This window comes from Saccopteryx leptura, chromosome 1 (genome assembly GCF_036850995.1).
Source record: "Saccopteryx leptura isolate mSacLep1 chromosome 1, mSacLep1_pri_phased_curated, whole genome shotgun sequence".
Lineage (NCBI taxonomy): Eukaryota > Metazoa > Chordata > Mammalia > Chiroptera > Emballonuridae > Saccopteryx > Saccopteryx leptura.
This window is the reverse complement of record NC_089503.1, coordinates 92178199-92204039: the sequence shown is the minus strand read 5'-3', so window position 1 is coordinate 92204039 and position 25841 is coordinate 92178199. Positions and strand designations below refer to the sequence as shown.

Genomic DNA, 25841 nt, shown 5'->3' with positions numbered 1-25841 from the left:
ATTTTCCTCTTGTTTTGTTTCATGGTTGTTTTTTTTAAAATGCTTTTTTAAAGTACTCAGGTACTTAGGTTATTCTTAGAGGTTTATAAATGTGTATGTAACATTTTACTCCATTTCCCAGCACTAGATGCCAGGCCCACTTAGTAAAGAGTGACTATTTCATTCCCCTCCCCCTAATATTTACATGTTTTCTGCTTTAATAACCAGTACACACTTTTGAAATGAAAAGCTACTAAAGATTTTTACTCTTTCTTTTTGATGTATTCCATCAACCTCAATGGCATTTACTTTCACTGCTATTTTATTGGAAATGAAGTAGTAGTACTTTCTAGTAAGTACTGCTAGGAAAGAGGAATTTCTAAAGTAAAAAAAACCCTACTCAATTCATATATTCACTCAATCAATGAACATTTTTTTGAGTCACTCAATGACAGGGCATGACTCCCATAGAAGCCTATAAAATGTTATGGAAATTAGTACTATATATTTTAGCACGATTTTAATGAGTAGAAAAGAACTAATTTATATGCTTTCAAAGGGAAGGTGACAGTCACAGATAAGCATTCTGTTCTGATATCTTTTCTACTGGGGGATTATACTGTCAGTTTCAAATACCATAATGCCCCAAAAATTACCTGACAAGGGTTTTGCTCATTTATATGTTTGCCTTCAGCAAGCACTTAGGCTAGAGATAAGGGAGGAACAAGGGGAAGGATGGGTCCTTTTTGTTGTTCCTCTTATCCCTGCAGCTAAAGCTGTGGAATCCCTGAACTATCTTAAGTACACCGCTTGGATTTTTCATCTTTCCGCCTTTCACCACGTATTTAACCTCTCTGCTTCAGTTTCACCATCTGTAAAGTAAGAGGCCGACTGTAGCTACCACATAGTTGTATTTTTTCAGCTTTTAATTGAAATATATGTAAAATGCTTATTCATGTGTCTGGTCCATGGCAGTCAATGTAAATGTGAACTGTCATTTCTCAAATATGTAGTTCTGGTGCATATATGATGAGTTGGTAGGTGTTTTGTATGTGCATGTGTTTGTATGTACATAGAGATTGTGTAGCCAGTGCTTATTAGAGAAAGCGAAAATGCTTATCAGCTTGGGTTCATTTCTTTAGGTTATTCCAATTACATTGCTTGCCAGAGAAAGACTGAAGGGGAAAGGGAAGGAGAGAGGTAAGTGCAGGCAGCGAGAGAAATAGTTCCTTGAAATACGTTATTTGTATTATCTTCACTGGGTCCTCCTGGATCCTCTTTCTTTATTCTTTTCTTTTTTATTATTAATTTTAATGGGGTGACATTGATCAATCAGGGTACATAGGTTCAGAGAAAACATCTCCAGGTTATTTTGACATTTGATTATGTTGCATACCCATCACCCAAAGTGAAATTGTCTTCCGTTACCTTCTATCTGGTTTTCTTTGTGCCTCAACCCTCTCCCCACCCCTTCTCTCCCCCCCCCCCAACCATCACCCTTTTGTCCATGTCCCTGAGTCTCATTTTTATGTCCCACCTATGTATAGAATCATATAGTTCTTAGTTTTTTCTGATTTACTTATTTTACTCAATATAATGTTATCAAGGTCCATCTATGTTGTCATAAATGATTCTATGTCATCATTTCTATGGCTGAGTGGTATAACATAGTGTATATGTATCACATCTTCTTTATCCCATCTTTTATTGAAGGGCTTTTTGGTTGTTTCTATGTCTTGGCCACTGTGAACAATGCTGCAGTAAACATGGGGCTGCATGTGTCTTTACGTACCAGTGTTTTTGAGTTTTGGGGGTATATACCCAGTAGAGGGATTGCTGGATTATATTTTATTTTTTTGAGGAACCACCATACTTTCTTCCATAGTGGTAGTACTAATTTACATTCCCACTAACAGTGAATGAGGGTTCCTTTTTCTCCCAACACGTTATTACCTGTCTTGTTGATAATAGCTAATCTAACAGGTGTGAGGTGGTATCTCATTGTAGTTTTGATTTGCATTTCCCTAATAGCTAATGAAGATGATCATCTTTTCCTATATCTGTTGCCATTTGTATTTCTTCCTGGGAGAAGTGTTTGTTCATGTCCTCTTCCCATATTTTTATTAGATTGTTTGTTGTTGAGTTTTTTGAGTTCTTTGTGTATTTTGGATATTAGGCCCTTATCTGAGCTGTTGTTTGAAAATATCATCTCCCATTTAGTTGGTCTGTTTGTTTTGTTGTCAGTTTCTCTTGCTGTGCAAAAGCTTCTTAGTCTGATTTGGTCCCATTTATCTTTGCCTTCATTTCCCTTGCATTTGGGGTCAAATTTATAAAGTGCTCTTTATAACCAAGGTCCATGAGTTTAGTACCTATGTTTTCTTCTATGTAATTTATTGTTTCAGGTCTTATATTTAGGTCTTTGATTCATTTTGAATTAATTTCAGTACAAGGGGATAAACTGTAGTCTAGTTTCATTCTTTTGCATGTGGCTTTCCAGTTTTCCCAGCACCATTTGTTGAAGAGGCTTTCTTTTCTCCATTGTGTATTGTTGGCCCCTTTATCAAAAATTATTTGACCATACATATGTGGTTTTATTTCTGGGCTTTCTATTCTGTTCTATTGGTCTGAGTGTCTATTTTTCTGCCAGTACCATGCTGTTTTATCATGTATTTATAATATAATTCGAAGTCAGGTATTGTAATGCCCCGAGCTTCGTTCTTTTTCCTTAGGATTGCTTTGGCTATTGGGTTTTTCTTTTATAGTTTTATATAAACCTGATGATTTTTTGTTCCATTTCTTTAAAAAATGACATTGGAATTTTGATAGGAATTGCATTAAATTTGTATATCGCTTTGGGTAATATAGTCATTTTGACTCTATCCAAGAACAAGGAATATTTTTTCATTTCATTGTATCTTTTAAAATTTCCTTTAACAATGTTTTGTAGTTTTCATTATATAGGTCTTTTACATTCTTTGTTATGTTTATTCCTTAGTATTTTATTTTTTTTGTTGCAACCATGAAGGGGATTATTTTTTTGAGTTCGTTTTCTGATGTTTCATTGTTGGCATATAGGAAGGCAATGGACTTTTGTATTAATTAATTAGCTGATGGTTTATCATAAATGGCCTTTATTATGTTGAGATATTTTTCTTCTATACCCATTTTGTTGAGTGTTTTAAACATAAAATGATGTTGTATTTTGTCGAATGCCTTTTCTGCATCTACTGATAGGATCATATGATTTTTGTTCTTTGTTTTGTTGATATGGTGTATTACGTTAACTGTTTTACAATACATATGTTGAACCATCCTTGTGATTCTGGGATGAATCCCACTTGATCATGATGAATGATTTTTTTAATGTGTTGTTGTATTCGATTTGCTAGTATTTTGTTTAGTATTTTAGCATCTGTATTCATTAGAGATATTGGTCTGTAGTTTTCTTTTCTTGTGTTGTTCTTGCCAGGTTTTGGTATGAGAGTTATGTTGGCCTCGTAAAATGTGTTTGGAAGTATTGCTTCTTCTTCATTTTTTGGAAGACTATGAGTAGAATAGGAACCAAGTCTTCTTTCAATTTTTGATAGAATTCACTAGCATAGTCATCTGGCCCTGGACTTTTATTTTGGGGGAGGTTTTTGATAGATGTTTCTATTTCATTCCCGCTTATGGGTCTGTTTAGGCTTTCTACTTCTTCATGACTCAGTCTAAGAAGATTATATTCTAGGATTTTTTCCATTTCTTTTAGATTGTTAAATTTGGTGCCATATGGTTTTTCATAGTATTCTACAATAATTCTTGGTATATCTATGACATCTGTGATATATCTATGACATCTCCTCTTTCATTTTGGATTTTGTTTATTTGAGTCCTTTCTCTTTTTTCCTTAGTGAGTCCTGCTGAGGGTTTGTCAATTTTGTTGTTCTTTTCAAAGAACCAGCTCCTTGTTTTATTAATTTTTTCTATGGTTTTTTGGTTCTCTTATTTTATTTATTTCTGCTCTGATTTTTTTTTTTTATTTCCTTTCTTCTGCTGGTTTTGGATTGCCTTTGTTCTTTTTTTTCTAGTTCTTTAAGATGTGAATTTAAGTGGTTTACTTGAGCTCTTTCTTGTTTGTTCATATAGGCCTGTAGTGATATGAACTTCCCTCTTATTACTGCTTTCGCTGCATCCCAGAGATTCTGATATGCCGTATTGTTATTTTCGTTTGTCTGTATGTAAATTTTGATCTCTGCTTTTATTTCTTCTTTGACCCAATCATTTTATAAAATATGTTGTTTAGTTTCCACATTTTTGTGGGTTTCTTTACCTCTTTTCTGCAGTTGAATTCTAGTTTCAAGGCTTTATGATCAGAGAATATGCTTGGTATAATTTCAATCTTTCTGAATTTGTTGATGTTATTTTTGTGGCCCAACGTGTGGTCAATTCTTGAGAATGTTCCATGTACACTAGAGAAAAATGTGTACTCTGGCACTTTGGGATGAAATGTCCTGTAGATGTCTATCATATCCAATTGTTCTAGTGTTTTGTTTAAAGCCAATATTTCTATATTGATTTTCTGTTTGGATGAATGATTTAGAGCCGTCAGCAGTGTATTGAGTTCTCCAAGTATGTATGTATTTTTGTCGGTTTTTGTTTTTAGTTCAGTCAGTAGCTGTCTTATATATTTTGGTGCTCCTTAGTTTGGTGCATATATATTAAGAAGTGTTATGTCTTCTTGATTTAATGTCCCCTTTATCATTATGACATGACTATTTTTGTCTTTGATTACCTTTGTTGTCTTGTAGTCAGCATTGTTAGATATGAATATTGCTACATCTGCTTTTTTTGGGGTATTATTTGCTTGGGGTATTGTTTTCCAACCTTTCACTTTGGATTTGTTTTTATCCTTGTAGCTTAGATGTGTTTCTTGAAGGCAGCATACAGTTGGATTTTCTTTTTTAATCCATTCTTCTACTCTGTGCCTTTTTATTGGTGAGTTCAATCCATTTACATGTAGAGTAATTATTGGCCCTTGAGGGTTTCCTATTGCCATTTTATATATTGCTTTCTGATAGTTTTGTATCTTGTTTGATTCTTCTCTTTTGTTTTTCTATCATTTGTTTTTGTATGGTTGTAATCCATACTTCTTTCCTCTATTACTTGTTTTTTCAAGCCATGTGCTTCTGTGGTGTTTTTTTCAGGGGTGGTTACCATTAAGTGATGGAAAGGATACATATCATGTTCATTGTAGTACATTATCTCATTAGTGCTTCTGCACTCCATCCTCCTTTGCTACTGTTAATCTTTGTCCTCTCTCCTTTTTTATTTTTGTTGTCACAGATTAAACTTGCTTTTATTGTGATCTTGATGGAGATTTTTACTTGTAGTTTTGTTTTGTGTTTTTGTATGTGGTCGGAAAATCTCTTTTAGTATTTCGTGAAATGGGTGTTTTCTGGTGATAAATTTCTTCATCTTTTTTGTATCCATGAATGTTCTTATTTCTCCTTTGTATTTGAAGGATAGCTTTGAAGGGTATAGTATTCTTGGCTGGAAGTTCCTCTCTTTCAGAACTTTAAATATTGGGGTCCACTCTCTTCTAGCTTGTAGAGTTTCTTCTGAGAAATCTTATGATAATCTAATGGGTCTTCTTTTTTATGTTGTATTCTTCTTTTCTCTGGCTGCCTTGAGAATTTTTTCTTTGTCATTGGTTTGTACCAGTTTCATTATGATGTGCATTAGAGTAGGTTTGTTAGGGTTAAGATAACTTGGTGTTCTGTTTATTTCTTGAATTCGAGGCTTTAATTCTTTCCATAAGCTTGGGAAGTTCTTGTCTATTATTTGTTTGATATGTTCTGCTTTCCATTTTCTCTCTCTTCTCCTTCTGATATACCCATTATTCTTATGTTGTTCTTTTTGATGGAGTCAGACAATCCCTGTAGGGCTTTCTCATTTTTTTTTATTTTATTTTGTTGTTGTTGTTGTTGTATTTTTCTGAAGCTGGAAACGGGGAGAGACAGTCAGACAGACTCCCGCATGCGCCTGACCGGGATCCACCTGGCACGCCCACCAGGGGCGATGCTCTGCCCACCAGGGGGCGATGCTCTGCCCCTCCGGGGCATTGCTCTGTTGCAACCAGAGCCACTCTTGTGCCTGGGGCAGAGGCCAAGGAGCCATCCCCAGCGCCCGGGCCATCTTTGCTCCAATGGAGCCTCGGCTGTGGGAGGGGAAGAGAGAGACAGAGAGGAAGGAGAGGGGGAGGGGTGGAGAAGCAAATGGGCGCTTCTCCTGTGTGCCCTGGCTGGGAATCAAACCCGGAACTTCTGCATGCCAGGCCGATGCTCTACCACTGAGCCAACCGGCCAGGGCCTCATTTTTTTTTTTAAATTTATGAGTCTCCTCTTCTCTCTGTAATGCCTCTAGTTGCCTGTCTTATATGTCACTAATTCTCTCCTCTATCTGGCTTGTTCTATTAGCTAAGCTTGTTACCTCGTTTTTCAGTTCATGAATTGGAGTTTTTCATCTCTGTTTGATTCATTTTCATAGTTTCAATTTCCTTGGTGATATATTCTTTCTATTCATTGAATTGTTTTTTATGCTCCCTAAACTGCCTTTCTGAGCTTTCTTGTATATCTCTGAGTATTTTTAGGACTTCAATTTTAAATTCTTTGTCATTTAACTCCAAGGTTTCCAAGCTATTGAAATTTTTTTATAGATTTTTCCTCATTTATCTGAGCTACATCTCTGTCTTTTGTATCCATGATATTCAATTTCTTTTTCCTTAATGGCATTTGAGAGTGGTATTGTTGATAACACTAATGGGTTGATAAAAAAAAACAGAAAAATTAATTAAAAAGTTAAAAAATATTTTTTTGAGAAAATACAGTGAAAAATAAGAATTCCATTGTTTTAAGTGGAACAAAAACTACATAAAATGGAGAGCCTGTGTTGGGAGGAAGTGACAAAGAGGCAAAATACGAGGTAAGACCCCACAAAATGCTACATGGAAAAATTTGGATCAAGAATAAAATAATTTGTTTGTAAATGATGGTCAAATGAGAGATAGTGAAAGAGAAAAGAAGAAAAAGAGAGTAAAAATACAGTGAAAAATGAAAATTCTATTGTACTGAATGCAGCAGAAACTACTTAAATGGAGAGCTAGAGTTGGGGAAATGCTAATGATAAGAAAAGTGAAGCAAAAAGCACAGAAAATTCCACAAAGAAATAATTTGAATCCAGAAAAAAATAATTTGTTTGTGTGTGAGGATCAAATGAGAGAAAAAGTGAAAGAGGAAAGAAGAAACTAAAAGAAAGAGATAGAAAAAAAAGAGAAAAGAAAAGAAAGGAATGAAAATAATGAGAGTTAAGGTTTTTGGATTGCAACCCTCAAAAAAAAGAATGGAAAATGTAACACCTATGAGTAACGAAGTTCAAGATGAAAAGAAAAGAATAAAATGGAAAGAGGATAAAATGACCAAGGTGGAAGGAAAAAAAAGATGAAAGAAAAAAATGGAAAAAGTTATAAAGACTGTGGATTTTTCCTGATTTTGAGAGGTTATCCTCTTCTCTTTTCTTTTTTCTCTTTGTTTTTGGCTGGTGGCACTGTCCCCCAGGTTCTGCCCCTGTGGCACTCTTAGAGATTTGCAGTTGATGTTTCACTATCGTTATAACATAGACTTTGCCTCAGTCCAGTTGGTAGGCAGGGCTTCTCAGTGTTTGCAGGCTCCTACAATGGGAGAGTCCATTTTCCCGGAGTCTCTCCCCAGATCTCTCCTTCCTGAACCAGCAGCTCAGGGACCCAGCTGTGAAGTTGCCCCAGCCACTGCCTGGAGAGGAAGAGCATTAAGAGCTGCCAAATCCCCCCTCTATCCTCACTCAAAGTACAGTTCTGGGTAAGGCTTTGCCAGCCAGAGCTGCCAGTGTAATCAGGCAGGGCCAGGAGCTGATTGCTTTTCAAATGTCTTTCTATGAGCCTCCAGGCATGTCTAGTATGCCTCAGCGCTCCACAGGTCTACTCTCTCCAGGCTTTTGCACTTTGTAACCTGTATCGGCTGGCAGGAAGATGCCCCAGTCACTGCCTGCAGAGAAAGAGGTCTTAAAAGCTGCCAAGTCCATCCTCCAGATGCATTCAAAGCACAGCTCTGTGTATGAAAGCTTTATCCACCAGAGCCACCAGCTCAAGCAGGCAGGGGAGTGAGCTTATTTCTGGTCAGGCTCCTTTCTAAGGTTCCCCGGGCATGTCTAGTTAAATTTGCCTCAGTGCTTTGCGGGTCTGCTCTCCAGAGACTTCTCTTTTGTTGGGAAGCCTACAGCCCAGACCGCCAACTTCTGCAGTGTTTTCTGAGGTCTATTCCATGGGACTGTGCTTTTTAACCTGTACTGGCTGGCCGGAAAATGCCCCAGCCACTGCCTGCAGAGCAAGAAGCCCTAAGAACTGTCAAGTCCCTGCTCTGGGACTGCTTAAATTGCAGCCCTGGGAAAGAAGGCTTTGTCAGCCAGAGCCACCAGCATAAGTTGGCCGGGCAATGAGCAGACTGCGGGCTAGGCTCATTTCAGCATTCTACGGGTCTTCTCTCCAGAGGTTGTCTGCAAGCTGCCTGCACACCCTTCCCCCCAGCCCTTCCTTAGCTCTCTTCTGGCGGAGTATGTTTTGTTAGCCTGTATGGCTGGTCGTGGTGCCCCACCCAAACAGGTCTGGGCATAGGGAAGCCAGCTCTCACGCACTTCCCATGTGCTGTTGTTTGGGGAGCGGGTATTATACAGAAACTCTGGCTACAGCCCATGCAGAAGGCCACTGCTGACAGTCTCCAACCCAGCCCCTCCATCCAGGAGCATGAGTGCCCATGCCCGAGGTGCCAGGAGGAGCTACTCGCACACTGCCTGCACTTGCCAATCTGGAGACCAGGAGTAACCAAAGCCCAAAATCACTCTGGTATCAGTCTGCACAGGGAGCCTGCTCGGCCACCTCTGCTAGGGTTTGCTGTTGGCATTAACTCCATGTCGGCTGAGTCGCGGGTACACTCTCTCCTTGGCTTGAACGTTTCTGCCCTAGCCAACTTCTTCACTCTACCCTGACCCTCCCTTCCTCTCTGTTCCAAGTGAAAGCAGCTCTTCCTTTGATCAGTGAGGAAAGCAGAATACTCCATTCTCTGTCTTATTTCCTTTAGAGTGGATTATATATATTCAGCCACCTTTTTGCCCAATCATACCTTTGTTTGATGTATGTGTATTTCAGATGCTCCTGGGATTATTTCTGTCTCTAGTTGTTGAATTTGTTGAAAGTTCAGAGAGAGGTATTGTGAGCACCCCTCATAGCACCATTTCTCTGACATTCCTCTTCTTTCTTGAAGATGGATCCATAGTTCATCTTCATGGGTCAGTTTTATTTAAATAACCTGGGCTACAATATAAAATTTATGAAGATAACAGTGTTTCTCTAAGTAATATTCACTTGTGCAATGTCTATGACGAACACTGTCAAACTGAACCTAAAATGTTTATTTTTCTATATTATATGCTATGATGTCTGGAATTGTTTTTCCTCTATATACAGAGAACATTTTCTTTTACTCTTATGGCAAATTATGAAAGTTATAAGGCTAAAATAATTTAGATTGCCAAGCAGAAATCAAAAATGATAAAGTGTCTTACTGAATTTATCACAAGTATTTTGCGATGGTTGTTTTTATTTCCATTGATTTCTAATTTTCTAGAGTGCTGACAGTTGCTAAGAGACTAATGTTTTTGAATTTTGTAATATTAAGTGTTATGAACTGAATGTTTGTGCTCTCTCAAAATGTATTTGTTGAAGTCTATCTCCCAATGTGATGGTATTCAGAGATGGAGCCTTTGGAAGGTAATTAGGTTCAGATGAGATTAGGAGGAAGGGGCAACCATGATGGGATTAGTATCCATATAAGAAGAGGAACAGACCAAAATTTTCTCTGCCACATAAAGATACAGGTGGCCATCTGCAAGCCAGGAAGGGAGCCCTCACCAGTGAACTGAACTGAATCAGCTAATACCTTGATCTTGGATTTCTCAGCCTCCAAAATATGAATTTTTTCCATCTGTATATCTTCTTTGATGAGGTGTCTGTTAAGGCCTTTGACCATCTTTTTAAGATCAGGATTTGGTTTTTTTTTATTGCTGAATTTTAAGAGTTTTTAAAATCTTTGTATAACAATCCTCTATCAGATGTGTCTTTTGCGAATATTTTCTCCCAGTCTGTGGCTTGTCTTCTCGTTCTCTTGATATTTTATTTCACAGCACAGAAGCTCTTAATTTTAATAATGTTTAGTCTTTTAGTTTCTTCTTTTATAGATTGTGTCTTAGTTATTGTATCTAAAAAGGCATCACAGAGCCCAAGGTGATCTAGGTTTTCTTTAATGTTATCTTCTAGGACTTTTATCATTTTCTATTTTACATTTAGGTCTGTCATCCTTTTTGAGTTAATTTTTGTGAAGGGTGTAAGGTCTGTGTCTGGAATCTTTTCGTTTTTCATTTTCTTTCTTTCTTTCTTTTTTTTCCATGTGAATGTCCGGTTGTTCCAGTACCATTTGTTGAAGAAACTGTCTTTGCTCCACATGTTGCCTTTCCGCACAACTTTCAAAGATTAGTCACTATATTATAGGGGTCTATTTCTGGGAACTCTATTCTTTTCCACAGATCTATTTATTTATCCTCCACCAATACCACATTGTCTTGATTACTGTAGCTTTATAGAAAGTCTTAAAACTATTCACTATGGTGACATCAACTAACGTTATTTAGAATTTGTTATATATTTACCGAAAATTATAACAGACATTTATCATACTCTGGGAACATGTTTAAAGTTTTGGCATATCCAGAATCCCTGGAAAATAATAGACAATAATTATTTTTAGGAAGAGTGGATGAATGGATTCCAGGTGGAGCAATAATTTTGCGTATAAACACCAGGTGGAAGGTACAGAAAGTTTCATTTTGATTGGGGCATGGACTAAAAGTGACAGTGATGGATAACAGTGGAAAACTGGACGATTATTATTGACGATTTTAGATGATAGTACAGCAGAAAGAAATTTTTAGTTGCTCGTATCTGACTTGAGAATTTAAAAAGAAATTTTGAGTGAGGCTTTCAAAACACTTTTCTTTGCTAACTTGCGTCAGTATATGAGTGGTTTTCAACCACCATCAGTTAAAGAGTTCACCACCTGATGCTGTATGAAGATTATGGGGTCTATAATCACTACGTCCGTACTCTTCATACAACGTCAACATGGATAACTCTTTTGTGGACCCATATGAAATTCTTGGTGAACCAAGGCCTCTCTGTTCACAGACTGGTGGTTGAGAACAGCTGGTCTATATGATAAAAAACGTGAAGCCTGCCAGCAGCATTTTCTACACGATTGAGATTCCTGGACAGGAACAGGAGTTTACTTTGATAGACCTACTGAGAGTTTCATCAGGAGAAGAGCTTTTTCTGATAGGCAGTCATTTGGATTCTATTTCCCCTCATTTGGGAATAGTTCCCAGGCCAAATCACTGTTCTATTTATATCCTTGACCTCCTTTCCAATGCTGGATCAGCTGAGCACTATAGAGACATCCTTAAAAGAAGTGGTATTTGGGTCAGAAACATCAACCAAAATGAGTGTGATTAGATAGGTTTTTTTTTTTTTAAAGAACGAAGGGATTTTTTAAAGCTTTATTAATAAATTTTTAGTTAAAGTTGTTTCCATATGAATTGCCAAACCATTTTGCACAGTTCACTTGGATATATTTAATTAAACTCAAACTTTCTTTGGATCATTGAATACCTGCTGTGCCAGGTGACTCTAAACATTTGGGGTGTGTGTGTGTGTGTGTCTGGGCTACGACTTGTAGTCTAAATTTCTGACAAATAAGAAAATGTCTAGAGAAGTTTTTTGTCTTTGTTGGTAGAAAGGAAGAGAGAGAAGGAGTGTACGAGAATGGCTGGGGTTCAAGATAGTACTACTTTTTATCTGAAAGCTCACTGATTCTTAAAAATGGTGAATATCTAGGTGAATATTTTAATATTTTTAACTCACATTATATACCATAAGTCTTCAAACTTTGAGAATCATAAAATATACCCAAGAGCATGTGGAAATGCATATAGCTGGGCCTTATATTTAGATTTTGACTTAGTAGATCTAGGTAGGTCTGGGGATCTACTGTATTTTTTGCTCCATAAGATGCACTTTTTTCCCCAAAAGTGGAGGGGAAAATACTTGTGCGTCTTATGAAGCAAATGTTCATTTTTTTTAGCTGCTGCAGGTTCCCGGACAACTAGAAGAGAATTTGAACATTAAAGTCTCTTCTCATTTGTCAATAACAGTGCTAATGGTTGTTAATATTGCTATTGAGTATACATTGTTGAAATATTATTGTGGTATATTTTATTAAATATTTTAACACATCATTTGGTTCAAAATATTTTTTTTCTTATTTTCTTCCTTAAAACCCTAGGTGTGTCTTATGGTCAGGTGTGTCTTCTGAGGCAAAAAATATGGTAATTTTCAGCAAGTACTTCTGCAGGTGGTCCTGAGTTTTACATTTGAAAAACTTGTTTAAAGGACAGTTCCAACCTATAAATGTAGAAACTAGATGTAATTTAAATCAATTAATAAAATTTATATTGCGCATCCTGACATTGTGCCCCGTTCTTTGGGTGGCAGGAGTGTGGCAATATTCAGGTTACCCCTTCCTGCCAGGCATCACCTGAGATGCCTCGGTTATCTCTAGAACCTCTGGCACTGAAGAGTGACCTGCTCTCAGGAGGGAGACCCCTGCCGTATCCTGTTAATGTTGGGAGGAACACTCTACAGAGATCTAGTTCACACTGGGGTAGAGGTCTCAAGCAATACCTGCTGTGGGCATTTGGCTAAAAAAAGTGAGACTGACAAGTGTACATTCTCAACGTCAACAGAAGAGATGAGGAAAGTAATGGAAGGAAGGTAGAGACAGGAGTGCTGGAGAGGGAACCAGTGGGGAGAAGGAGATACAGAGAAGATGGCAGGGACGATGTTTATGGAAGAGGAGTAGAAGTTCTGAAAGATACACAGTGGCAGAGGTGAAGGAGGTGATAAGGCCATGGCCACTGAGTGTGATCTCTTTAAGGACTTTCTTCAGTCTGGATTTGGAGACAGTGAATGCTCAGGCTGACAGGGCCTTCCTCCTGCCGAAGCCCACATTTGGACAAATGCTTTGGCACTTGGGTGAAGGTACAAGACTCATCACCAAAATGTATCCACATTCTGGGTTACCTACCACCTTTTGGAATAACCCATCTTAATAACCATGCTTAAGAGCTACGATGCAGATTTGCTGAGGTTCATAGGAATGGAAGAGTCCAGATATTTCAGGACAGGCTACAAGTTCAAGTTGTTCTTTTAAATAAATTTCTATAGCAGAGACAAGTCAATCTTTAACGAATATAAGGCACATTTGCCAGCCCCCTTTCACTCACCTGATTATGACCCAGTGACCAAGTGCTCTGTGAGGTGCTAGGAGGTAAATGAAGACGTTTTGTCATCTTTAGGCTTTATCTGTCTGCCTATTATCTTATCCACTGCCTCTCCTGTCTCCTCCCCCTTTCTCTCTCCCTTCACCCCTGTCCCTCTCTTTTTGTTTCTAACACTAGCAGCCAAAACCAGAAAGCAAAACTTGGATTTAGACTAATTAGAAAACAGACTTTCTAATTTATCTCTCCTCTTGATACTATCCAGAGGGAGAGAGAGATTGTCCAGCAAGGTAGACTGCCAGAGTTTTCTGACACTCTGCTCTTGTGCCCCTCCCCAAGGTCTTGTTCACAAATCCTAGAAAGTTCAAAGGAAGACAGACCTAGGACTGGTGGATTGAAGGACTGAGGTGGCATGAGTCTCATGGGACCTGGGTTATTGACTGCCCTATTGTATGCAGTGGTCTGTTAGGCTGATCCTAGCTCTAGTACCATAATCACCTTCTCCTACAACACACACTTCTCCCTTCTCACTCTGCCCCAATTTCCAAGAAACCTCCTAAGTATTTCTTGAGCATTAGCCCAGAGGGAAGGGAGAAGAATGTAATGGGAATGAGATTCTATTAGGTGCTAAAATAAATTCTTTTACGTGATTAATCTAAAACTAAAGGATTATGGGTGTGTTTTTGCATATTAATTTCTCGTTTCTCAAGTCTAACCAGTATTGAAAGTTTGAGGAGGATGAGAGGGTAGCTTTGGAAAAGGTCATTATTTGGAAATTGTCCTGGTCAAATACCGACAATTCTATTTTTGCAGAGGATAATTATTTTGTATTTTAGTTGTTCTCAATTTCAGATCCTCCAAGGTGATAATGTTGATGAACAGCCCTGGAGTGAGACATCAGCATTTGGCTGTGGCTGTTTGCAAACTCTGCTGTGATTATGCACAGTTGTCTAATTGCTTAATTTATCGATGTTTTGTGGACACGTTTTTCAGCAGCATTTGTGATTGCAGATAACGAATCATTTCTATTCCAGCTCATTATCATATGTTTGCATTTACTTTGTCTGCTTGCTGCAGGTGGAAACAATAGGTGATGCATACTGCGTTGCTGCAGGGCTCCACAGGAAAAGCCTCTGCCATGCCAAGCCCATTGCTCTGATGGCCCTGAAGATGATGGAGCTTTCAGAAGAGGTGCTGACCCCGGATGGAAGGCCAATTCAGGTAACTCTCTCAACAGTATCATTTGAATAGAAATGTATGTTTAAACCCAGGGAACAAGAAATTCGCTTCTAAATTCTATGTGCTGTAATTTACAGATCTGGATAAGTCAGGTGCTCAAGGAGGTTGAGGAATAGCTAGAGATGACTCATAGATTCAGGAAAAGAACACATGGCATATGGTCTAAAATAGGAAAAGATGTGTGAAAGGATTATTATTTTTTTATACATTATAAAATAAGGTTGTATAGATTACCTTGGAGAAAATGAAGGAGTTAAAGGATTAGGCCAAGGGAAAGAATTTGCTTTCAGTGACTGAGTCACCAAATCCAATCAAGAATGATGGTAAAAGTCAGTCTCTGAGAAATAACCCAGAAAAATGAAAACCAAGGAAACAAGAAGATGGGAGACCTGGATACCCTCCTGTGGGCAGCGCACAGGTTTTCCTCACGGAGCCTCAGGCCTTAGAGTTGCTTCTGCAATTGTTATGTGACAGAGCTTGGAGTTTAGAGTCTACTAACTGAGGAAACTTAAAAAATGGGAAATGTAACCTCTCTTTTTGGTACTGATGGCTCTCTGGGAATGGATCGGGTCACATAGTGATAATTTTGCCAGAACTCCTTGGATCCCAGATATGTCATTGCTATGAATCCTTATAAGACAGAAATCTTGTATTTGGAAAAGTAACCCGGAATTTAAGTATGCCTTTTTATAACAGCTCAATATGAGTTTTAAAAATTAGAGAAAATCAAATCTTAAAATGTAAGTACATTTCTAGTTCTAGCATTATGACAAGTTAAGATACCCCAAGTGTCCCTTCTGACTGAACTATTAAAAGGCAAGGCTAAATATTTTTTAAATGTTTTCTAAAGACTTTTAAGCACAACACTACAGTCATTGTAAAAAGAGAAATGTGCCAATCACATTATAGGTATAGATTGAACAAAATTTAAGTGGTGATTTTAAATTAGATTCTCTGTCATCAACAGTAATAGTAGGAAACTAGAAAACATTATTTCCTCCCTTGAGGAAGATATCTTCAACCTTATCCTCAGAGAATTTCCACAGATAATGTGTTCTGGGAAATCAGTGACTGATTTTAAAAAACAAACAAATAAAAACACATACACACTCACACAGGAAAACAAAATACTATATAGCTAAGGGCCAGTAGAAATAGTAGATGAGAAAAACAGAACTGGAGTGTTGTCAGATATCATGATTTTCAGGCAGAATTAAATTGACAACGTTTAATATAATTAAATAAATAAAAGAGAAACTTTGAAATGTGAGGTAGAAACAGCAGATCTGAAAAAGAACCAGAGAACTTGTAAGAAATCCACATAAAACTTAAAAAAAAAAAAAAAAGCCCAGGGGATGAATTTAAAATCAGATTAGACACAACTGAATAAAAAATTAGACTAAAAGTTAGAACTGAACAAATTACCCATAAAGTTTGGAGAATTGCCCTGGTCAGATAGTTCCATTGGTTAGAGTGTTATCTGGAAACACAGAGGTTGCCAGTTTGATCCCTAGTTAGGGCACATACTGGAACAGATTGATGTCTCTCTCTCTCTCACACAAATAAATAATTAAAAAATAAATAAAACAATAATTTTTAAAAAATTTAGAGAATTAAACATGGGGAAATATGAATCAGAATATAAAATGGAGAATATGGAGGAGTTATAGAAGAGTGAGAAGATGTAATTTATGTCCAGTTGGGGTTCCAAATGGAGTTAATAGAGAGAATGCAAAAAGGAAATGATTTTGGAACTATTAAAAGATATTAATCCATTTACAGATATAATAACCCTAAAGAACTCTATAAAAGATAAATCAGGAATCCAAAGCTAAACATATCTTAATGAGATTTCAACACATTAGAGAAAAAGAGACTTGATAAATGGCAAAGATGATGTTGATCATTTGGGAAAGGACGGGCTGTTCGATAAATTGTTTGGGACAATTGGTTATCCATGTAGAAGAAAAATATTAAAGTTGAATCTCTAGCTTATGAGTCTATATATAAAGCAATTCTAGGTGGGTTGAATATGAAAGAGCATATTATAAAACTATAAATTTACAATTAAATTTTTTGACATAAAATAAAGAATATTTTTTCAAATAGTCATGTCAAAAACTTTCAAATCGTAAAGGAAAATGTGTATAAATTTTACTATATTTAAATGTAAACCTCCAGTTTTTCAGAGAATACGTACAGAGAATAAAATGACAAACACAAACTAAGAGAATTTGTTGTGACACATTTAACCAAAAAAGTATCTTTGTTTAACCTCATCAGTAATCAGATTACTATATATTGATAACACTATACTTTTTCATCTACTAGTTTGGCACAACTTGGAAAGTCTGGGCTGTTGGTGAAGACATGGAGCAGCAGGAAATGTCACACACAGCTAATGAAAGTATATATGCTGTACTGTCTTTGGCCTTAACTAGTAAAGTTTACTTTGTGCCTCTCCTACAACCCAGCAATCCCTTTCCTCGATGTTTGTCCCAAGGAAGTACTTGTGCATATGTAGCAGAAGTCACACACAGGATTATTCACAGCAGTACTTTTCATAGTATTCTCAAACTGGAAATTACTGAAATATCCCCTTAATAAAACAGATAAACTAGCATATATATATTACTTGGAATACCATACAGTTGGGAAAACGAACTACTTCAGCTATTGACATCAACATGGATGAATGCCAAAAACATAATATTGATCAAAAAAAGCAAGTCATGAAGGAATGCTGCAGTATTATCACATTTAATTGAATTTCAAAACTGGGAAAATTGAAAAAAATATGGTTATTTAGGAATACCTGCATTGATGGAAAAAGTGTAAAGGAAAGAAAGGGAATGATTAATACAAAATTCAAGGTGATGCTTATCTCCAAGGGAGAGAGAGGTGATGGCAAGAGGCAGGAGGCAGTAGGGAAAGTGGACATAGGGGTTAGAGTGCAAAATTATTCGTTTTGTTACTATTCTTTAATGTGAATCTATGTTTACATTTGACAACTTTAAGAAGTGTAAAGAGAGAGACTCCCACCAGTAAAAATCATGGAACATTTTTAATAAATCTAGTTTGTCCCCTCAGGACATAATTATCTGATTATTCAAGTATGTGAATGACATTCCTATCACTGTCAGGAAAAACCAACCAACAAAAGGAAGCTGTCTCAGATCTGTTGCTAACTTCAAGTATACACATTCCACGCTGAATTCATACCAGCTCTTACATTTTCAAGACTACCTGCCAGGCAGTGTTACCATATGGGATTGTTTTTCTAGGTTGGATTTTCTTTTATAGGAGATACAATATTTGTATTGATTCATCATTGTCAAAGCAAACTTAAATTACCAAAGAACAAAAGCAGGGAAATGTGTGCTCATCTATATTTCCATTTGTGGGATATAATATTAGCTCTGTCTTATGAATCAGATAGTCTTATTAAATCAGAAGAGGAAATGTCCCTAAAGATTTAATAAGAATGCAGAAAGAGAATTCAAAATAATAAAACTACCATAATAATTTTAGCTTCATTATTAATTTATATTATTTGCATGGCTTGGGATTGTTTTTTCAGCATATTAATTTGATTTTGAATTGGCTTCTAACTTGGTGCCATGGGAACATTCCCAAACTTATTTGAAAGAATCTTTCATTTAAAATGGTTTGATGTGGCCTGACCTGTGGTGGCACAGTGGATAAAGCGTCGACCTGGAAATGCTGAGGTCGCTGGTTTGAAACCCTGGGCTTGCCTGGTCAAGGCACATATGGGAGTTGATGCTTCCAGCTCCTTCCCCCCTTCTCTCTCTCTGTCTCTCCTCTCTCTCTCTGTCTCTCCCTCTCCTCTCTAAAATGAATAAATAAAAAATAAAAAATAAATAAAAAATGCTTCGATGTTATATTAGAATTGATACATTTCAGTTGGTTATTTACTTCAAACTGTCCACATTTTTAGGCTAGTTAAAATTTAAGCTTTTAGAACTGCAATACTTGCTAAAAAATAACTACCTCAAATTTTGAAAAATAAATTGAAAAATTTTATATGCCTTATAAAATTTTGAGGTACCTGTCATGATGGGAAATAAGAAAATGAACTATCAACTATAATTGCTTGCAAATGATTAGTAATGTCCTTGTATCATGAACTGTAAAATTGGATTAATTTTTAAATTAAAAAAACAGCATATAGCATTTCACTTCTTCAGTTTATAATACTCAAATTTTAAAAATAGTGATTTTAAAATTAATGCTTTTAGAAATAGTAATTAAGAATGCATTTTGTAGTTCATCAATATGATGTTTATTCTATTGGATGAATATATGGAAATACCAGCATTATGCCTATTTCACATTTTTCTCTCTAGAGAAAATCTGATTTTCTTATAGCTTAAACAATAGATTATTGAAGAAAAATAAAATCAGATTCATATCTCTCTCCTTTGAACTAGCTATGTGGTAATTTTACTAGAAAATTATATAATTTCATTCTGTTCATTAATTTGTAAACCTAATCTTAAAGTATTTTGAATAGAGTTTTTAATGCTGAAAACTTTTACTAATAATTCAACCACTCTTTGATTAAAATAACAAAGCATGTACTACTGTTTGTGCTTTTTCAAGCTGGGTTGAAGATTGACCAGAGTTTGTGATTAAGTGCAGGTATACGTTAGAAAGGTAGCATTTTCACGATTTAAAGCTTTTGAAGAAGATTGAGTTAGTGTGTCCAGACATAATTTGAACTGTTGGATTTCAGTGTTTAAAAAAGATTTTCATTGAATTTCATTACATAAGCATACAAATGCAAATTATCTTAATTAATTCAGTGAACAGTACATTTTATATAATGAGGCAATTATAGAGACTGTGAAATATAGTTTAAAAAAACATTGTGTGATCATGTTGTAATACTAACATGTTTAGCCATCTTAATTGCAAATCAGGAAAATGCTATGAGTTTCTTTTTACTGTCTAGTTCAAAGGCAGGAATATTATTGTGCAATTTAAATGTACCATAACACATTAAATTTTAGCTACTTAAGCTTCAATTAAGTTTTCTAGTGAGCTTACAGAATTTTTTGAGATTATGAAATAAATATATTCCAATTAATTTAAAAATAGTTGTTATTTAAAAGGAAACTTGGTGTTGTTATTTTAATATTTGAAGGGATTTGCTCCTTGCAAATATTGCAATACTTAATTAACCTTGTGAGTGTACAGCCCAAGACTCTATTTAGAAAAAAGAAAAGCTGTTTGATAGTTTAGATTAATTCTCTGTGATTCTTTAATAATTGTTTATTTATAAAATCCTAATTGTACTTTCAATCTGGAAGTGTGTATACTTATTTGAAACTTTCTACTTCCAGAATCTATATCTAAGGATATCTAAGGTGATAAACCTAAGTAGTCTGAAAGAACTGCATAGGCATTGTATACTATGAACTCACTATTAAGATACTGAACCCAGCCTGACCTGCGGTGGCACAGTGGATAACGCATCAACCTGGAAAGCTGAGGTTGCTGGTTCAAAACCCTGAGGTCACTGGCTCTGAATGCAGGCGTCAGCTCTGACTTGAGTTGGGGGAATTCTCCACATGATCCCAAATGGTGTGAAAAACCCAAGGTCTCTGGCTTGAGCAAGGGGACAGTGGCTCAGCCCCGGTCAAGGCACATACAAGAAGCAATCAATGCACAACTAAAGTGAAAGTAACTAGAAATTGATGCTTCTCATCTTCTCTCCCTTCCTGTCTGTTTATCACTCTCTTCTCTCTCAAAAAATAACTAAATAAAACCAGTTATCCTTGTTTCTCGTGTTTATGCAATAAACACATTTGAATTTACTTTTAATCTAGCTAATGCACATAATGGTATTTTTAGTAAATCATTGTTTTAATGTAGCAATAATATACAAAAACACAATATAACATCACTGGTAAATTTATGACTAAATATATTTTCTTTACTTTTCTTTTTTATTTTTTATTATTTATTGGAGTGACATTGTTTAATAAGACTGTATAGGTTTCAAGTGTATATATCTTTTTTCTTTCTTTTTTTTTTTTTTTGTATTTTTCTGAAGCTGGAAACGGGGAGGCAGTCAGACAGACTCCCACATTTGCCCGACAGGGATCCACCTGGCACACCCACCAGGGGGTGATGCTCTGCCCATCCGGGGCGCCGCTCTGTCACGACCAGAGCCACTCTAGTGCCCGAGGCAGAGGCCACAGAGCTATCCTCAGCGCCCCGGCCATCTTTTGCTCCAATGGAGCCTTGGCTGCGGGAGGGGAAGAGAGAGAGAGGAAGGAGAGGGGAAGGGGTGGAGAAGCAAATAGGCGCCTCTCCTGTGTGCCCTGGACGGGAATCGAATCCAGGACTTCTGTACGCCAGGCCGAGGCTCTACCACTGAGCCAACCGGCCAGGGCCCAAGTGTATATTTCTATGATACATGATCTGCATATTGTATTGCTCACCACCCAAACTCAAATCATCTTCTACGTATTTCCTAATAGATCTATTCTTATAGTAAATTAGATTATAATACCAGAAATAGGTTTGTTTTTTAAAAAATAATATCTATAAAGTATTTTTTTCACTGAGAGTTTACCAGTAGATAAGGTAGCATGTTCTTTGTATTTTGCTTTTGTTTAATTATTAGAGCTTTTCTATATCTTCTCTTCAGATCTCTTCTAACTCACAGTTACTCCTTGCAATTTGCTATGAAAATAATCTGTTAAACCTATCTATTTAATACTTAATGTTGCTCATAGCAGTTTATAGTTTTATAAGTTTTCATTTATCTGACAAATGTTTATATTGTTTTTATTCCCTTAAGTATGTCAGCCATAATTAATATAAGCTCTTTGCTTGATGAATCCCTTCTTTAGAGCTCATGTTTATTCTTTAACTTAATTTTTAGTCATGTTACTTATCTCCTGTGTGCATAATTATTTTTTGTTTTGAGTGCTAAAGATTATTATATATTAAAATTACAGGCATAATTTAACACCTAGAATGACGTTACCCTCCTGTAGGGAAATTTTACATGTGCTCTGGCTTAGAATTGCTAGAAGCTCTAGCAAGCAATGCTGGGCTTCAGTTTCTGAGGGAAAACTTACTTCTGACTCACCTATGTTGATGGCATCATCCTTATACCTGTGGTGTTGCCTGTCAGGGTCTCATCTCAAAGTCTGTAGGGTTTACTGCTCCCCCCTTGGCAGTTTTTGTCCCTGTGGTCCTGTGAAGTTGTCAAAAGTACTGCTCATTTTCTCACCTTCTCAATCACTTCTGACTGATGCCCAGGGCAGAAAAGTGCATGCAAATTAGTGCTCACCTCTCCTCAGGTTTATATTCCCCTGTATCTTGCTGCAGTACTTTTTCATTGCTCTGTGAGCTGACCTACAGAGGATGGTCCAAATTATATAATCTGTTTTTACCAGAAATGGCAGTGTAAAGTGATGTATATTTTTATGTGCTTCATTTTGCTAACAGTGAGTCATCCTTACTAATCTACATTTATGCCTATTTTCAACCCAAGGCACAGATGAAATTCTCTTTAAAAAGAAAAGACAGAAACATTTAACTGTATTTAAACTAGCTACTACAGAATAACAACTTCTATTAAGGTACTTAAAGGTATGCCTGGGAGTCAGTATTTCAAGTTCTTTTTATGTAATCATTCTATTAAAGAGGAGTATTACCATTAGTTCCATTTTACAAGTGAAGAAAATAAAACTATAAGAAAATAGCCAGAGCTCCTAACTGCTACACTCTATAAACTTATTAAATAAAAACATGCTAAGTTTTATGATGTAAAAGTTTCCCTATTTTTTTTAGTATTCTATTATCTAATAAGATAGATTTTCATGGCTTGAATCTTCAAGAATATTTAAATTTATATTAGATATTTCTTTAAGAGAATAGAAGTAAGTAATCTATTTTAGAGATATCCCACCTAAAATGATTAATTTTTTAAATTAGAAATTAAGAGAGATGGGTTCAGTTATGTATGTGAGAGGGGAATGGGTTTTATCCCATCACTATTTTTTTTTATGTGTGTGTGACAGAGACAGAGAGAGACAGAGAGAGGGACAGATAGGGACAGACAGACAGGAAGGGAGAGAGATGAGAAGCATCAATTCTTTGTTGCAGCTCCTTAGTTGTTCATTGATTGTGTTCTCATGTGTGCCTTGACTGGGGGACTACAGCAGAGTGAGTAACCCCTTGCTCAAGCCAGTGACCTTTGGGCTCAAGCCAGCAGCCATGAGGTCATGTCTATGATCCCGTGCTCAAGCCAGGAACCTCACACTGAATCTGGTGAGCTTGCACTCAAGCCTGATAAGCCCGTGCTCAAGCCGGTGACTTCAAGGTTTCAAACCTGGATCCTCTGCATCCCAGTCTGATGCTCTATCCATTGCGACACTGCCTGGTCGGACATATCCCATCACTATTTTGACAATTAAGTTCACTGCCCAGATTGAGTTGGGGACATCCACTAGTTATCTTATTGCATTATTTTTTCTGTTTATTTCTCCTTTGTTTTTTTTATTTTTATTATGGATTGTAATGCAGAAGCTACATATTTTAAAATGGTATATTATGGAGGTTTTTTTTTCCCCCAAAGGCTAATCCTCACTTAATGTCTTATATTGTACTTAATTGTTTTTATATATTGAATAAAATATTTATTTAATGCTAGAATTACTCTTCTGGCATGGTTCTATAGTGCTGAACTTTAACAGACATAGCAGCACCCTTAATGCCTTACATTACAACCCTTCTATAAAAAATCAGCATAATGATTTTATACAAAATATTATATATGTAATGTATATGACAGTGAGATAGAATTTCATGGCTAATTTATTTTATCTTTTATCATGACTAAGTCTAATACAGTCACAGACTTTTACTATTTTTTGTCTATCAACATTAGTTTATCAGGCACACATTTTGAAAAGTCCTGGCCTTGCTGAAGAGTTCTGTTATATTTGTCAGACAGATTTTTCATGCAGTTTTTTGTGAAGGTATTTGCATAATTTTACTACATGAAAAAGCTAGTAATAATACATTAGTGAAGGAAATATAAGACAAGTCAATGAAAGGAAAAGTTAAATTGATTTTCATGAAACTGTGTGTAAAATACAAAATTGCTCAGTTTGATTTGCTGCAGCAGCCCCCACACTTCCACATGAAAATCTGTTAAGCTTTGTGTTGATGCCATGTCAGGCATATTTGCAGAGGAGAAATGCATTTTTAGTGGAGACATGGTTTAAACATTTTATGAAGTTTCCCTGGTAAATAATATCTTTATGGGATAAGGACGCTTAAAGAGGTTATAATCTACTTCATTTATTTTAACCTGTCTCAGAAAATGTACCACTCTTTCCCCAGGAGTATTTATTTGTACAAAAGACAAAAAATTGTATTAGTAAAGGCATTCTTTTTTTTTTTTTTTTTTTTGTATTTTTCTTAAGTTGGAAACAGGGAGGCAGTCAGACAGACTCCCGCATGCTCCCGACCGGGATCCACCCGGCATACCCACCAGGGGGCGATGCTCTGCCCATCTGGGGCATCGCTCTCTGCCGCTATAAGAGCTATTCTAGCGCCTGAAGCAGAGGCCACAGAGCCATCCTCAGCGCTCGGGCAAACTTGGCTCCAATGGAGCCTCAGCTGTGGGAGGGGAAGAGAGAGACAGAGAGAAAGGAGAGGGGGAGGGGTGGAGAAGCAGATGGGCGCTTCTCCTGTGTGCCCTGGCTGGGAATCGAACCCGGGACTCCCGCATGCCAGCCCGACGCTCTACTGCTGAGCCAACCCGCCAGGGCAAGGCATTCATTTTTATTTGATTCTTACGTGGTGTGCTTTAGAAGTATGAAGCCTCCAAGTAGTTAGGTAGCGCATGTTTTTATTTATCTGAGTTTTATGTAGGGAATAAGAATCTTTGCCTTGCCAATGCTCACTCGTAAGGAAACTTTAAGATATGATTTCACCAACCCATTTTGGGGATAGATTGGCTCATTATGTTTTGGGATATGGTCCCTTTTTTGGCATTATCACACAAGAGAGCTTTTATTTGCCAGTTCAACTTAATCTCTTTTATGGCTAATTGTCATGCACATATGTCAACATTAGCAGCTTAAATCTAACAATACCATATAAGTACTGCACACTGACCGATTGCTCCCAAATCTAACAATACCAAAAATGATGCAGAAATAGCAAGATAGTATTGTAAGACAGTAATGTGTTTTCTGCATGCTAACCACACTGTTAGGTTTTATGTCTTTGGTTATTGTCTGAAAATCTCATATCTAGCTCCAAATGAAATTTAAAAATGATTTTCAAGTAAATTTATTAGTTTTTTTAAATTATTGAAATAAAATGACCCCTGAAAATTAGCACCCAGAAAATAGACAGAATCACTTATAATTTATCAGCCAACCATAACCAGAATGTCCATTTTGTTGAATATTCTTAAAGGCTTTTTTCTGAATATGCAAACACATAGAAATAGAATATGCTGATTTGAAAAGTAGATTCCTTTAAAATTAAATGGACATCATTCAATTAAGTATGACATACCATGTGCCAAAAATATATATGCATCCTAAATATGCAAGAGAGACTTGGTAAGCCCTAGGAAGCATCTGTTACGGTTATTAATTCACTTTAATTTTGTATTTTCCTGTTCCTACAATTGAGTTTTTGAGTCTTTGAAAGGCAACTTTTAATCAGCTGAGTTGCAAATATGGCATGAACAATTCAATGTCACAAGTGCTTTTAAAAATCTGTTAAGCTTTGTGTTGATGTCATGTCAGGCATATGGTAATTGTTTGGGTCACTACTATAAGGTTCCTTATTTGGAACATGGTTTCCTAGCAACTCTTGCTTTTTCCTAATGGCTGAATTGATTTCTGCACTTTTGTAATGCTTCCTACTGCATCAGAAATTGTCACTTTGTGTACGAATGTCACAAGAGCAAATATACATCTCGATTTAATTCTAAGAAATTATTCTACTTTATCACTTGCCCTTAATGTGTTTGTTCAAAGGTTAAACCAACCATAAAAATATAAATGTAGTAAAACCTCATTAATTCAGACCTCACTCTTTGGGGAAATATAATAATTTTGACAACAATGTCTGAAATACAAGCATATAATTCCTAGTGGGAG

The 25841-nt window shown here is 36.4% G+C and overlaps 1 protein-coding gene across 1 annotated transcript in view; it reads left to right on the top strand.

Annotated features, from left to right (window-relative positions):
- Positions 1–25841, top strand: part of GUCY1A2 (guanylate cyclase 1 soluble subunit alpha 2) — a 324452-nt gene that overhangs the window by 225340 nt on the left and 73271 nt on the right. Inside the window, exon 6 of the mRNA XM_066371589.1 lies at positions 14509–14652. Within this exon, the coding sequence (XP_066227686.1) occupies positions 14509–14652 (144 nt within the window). The remainder of the gene's footprint in view (positions 1–14508; positions 14653–25841) is intronic.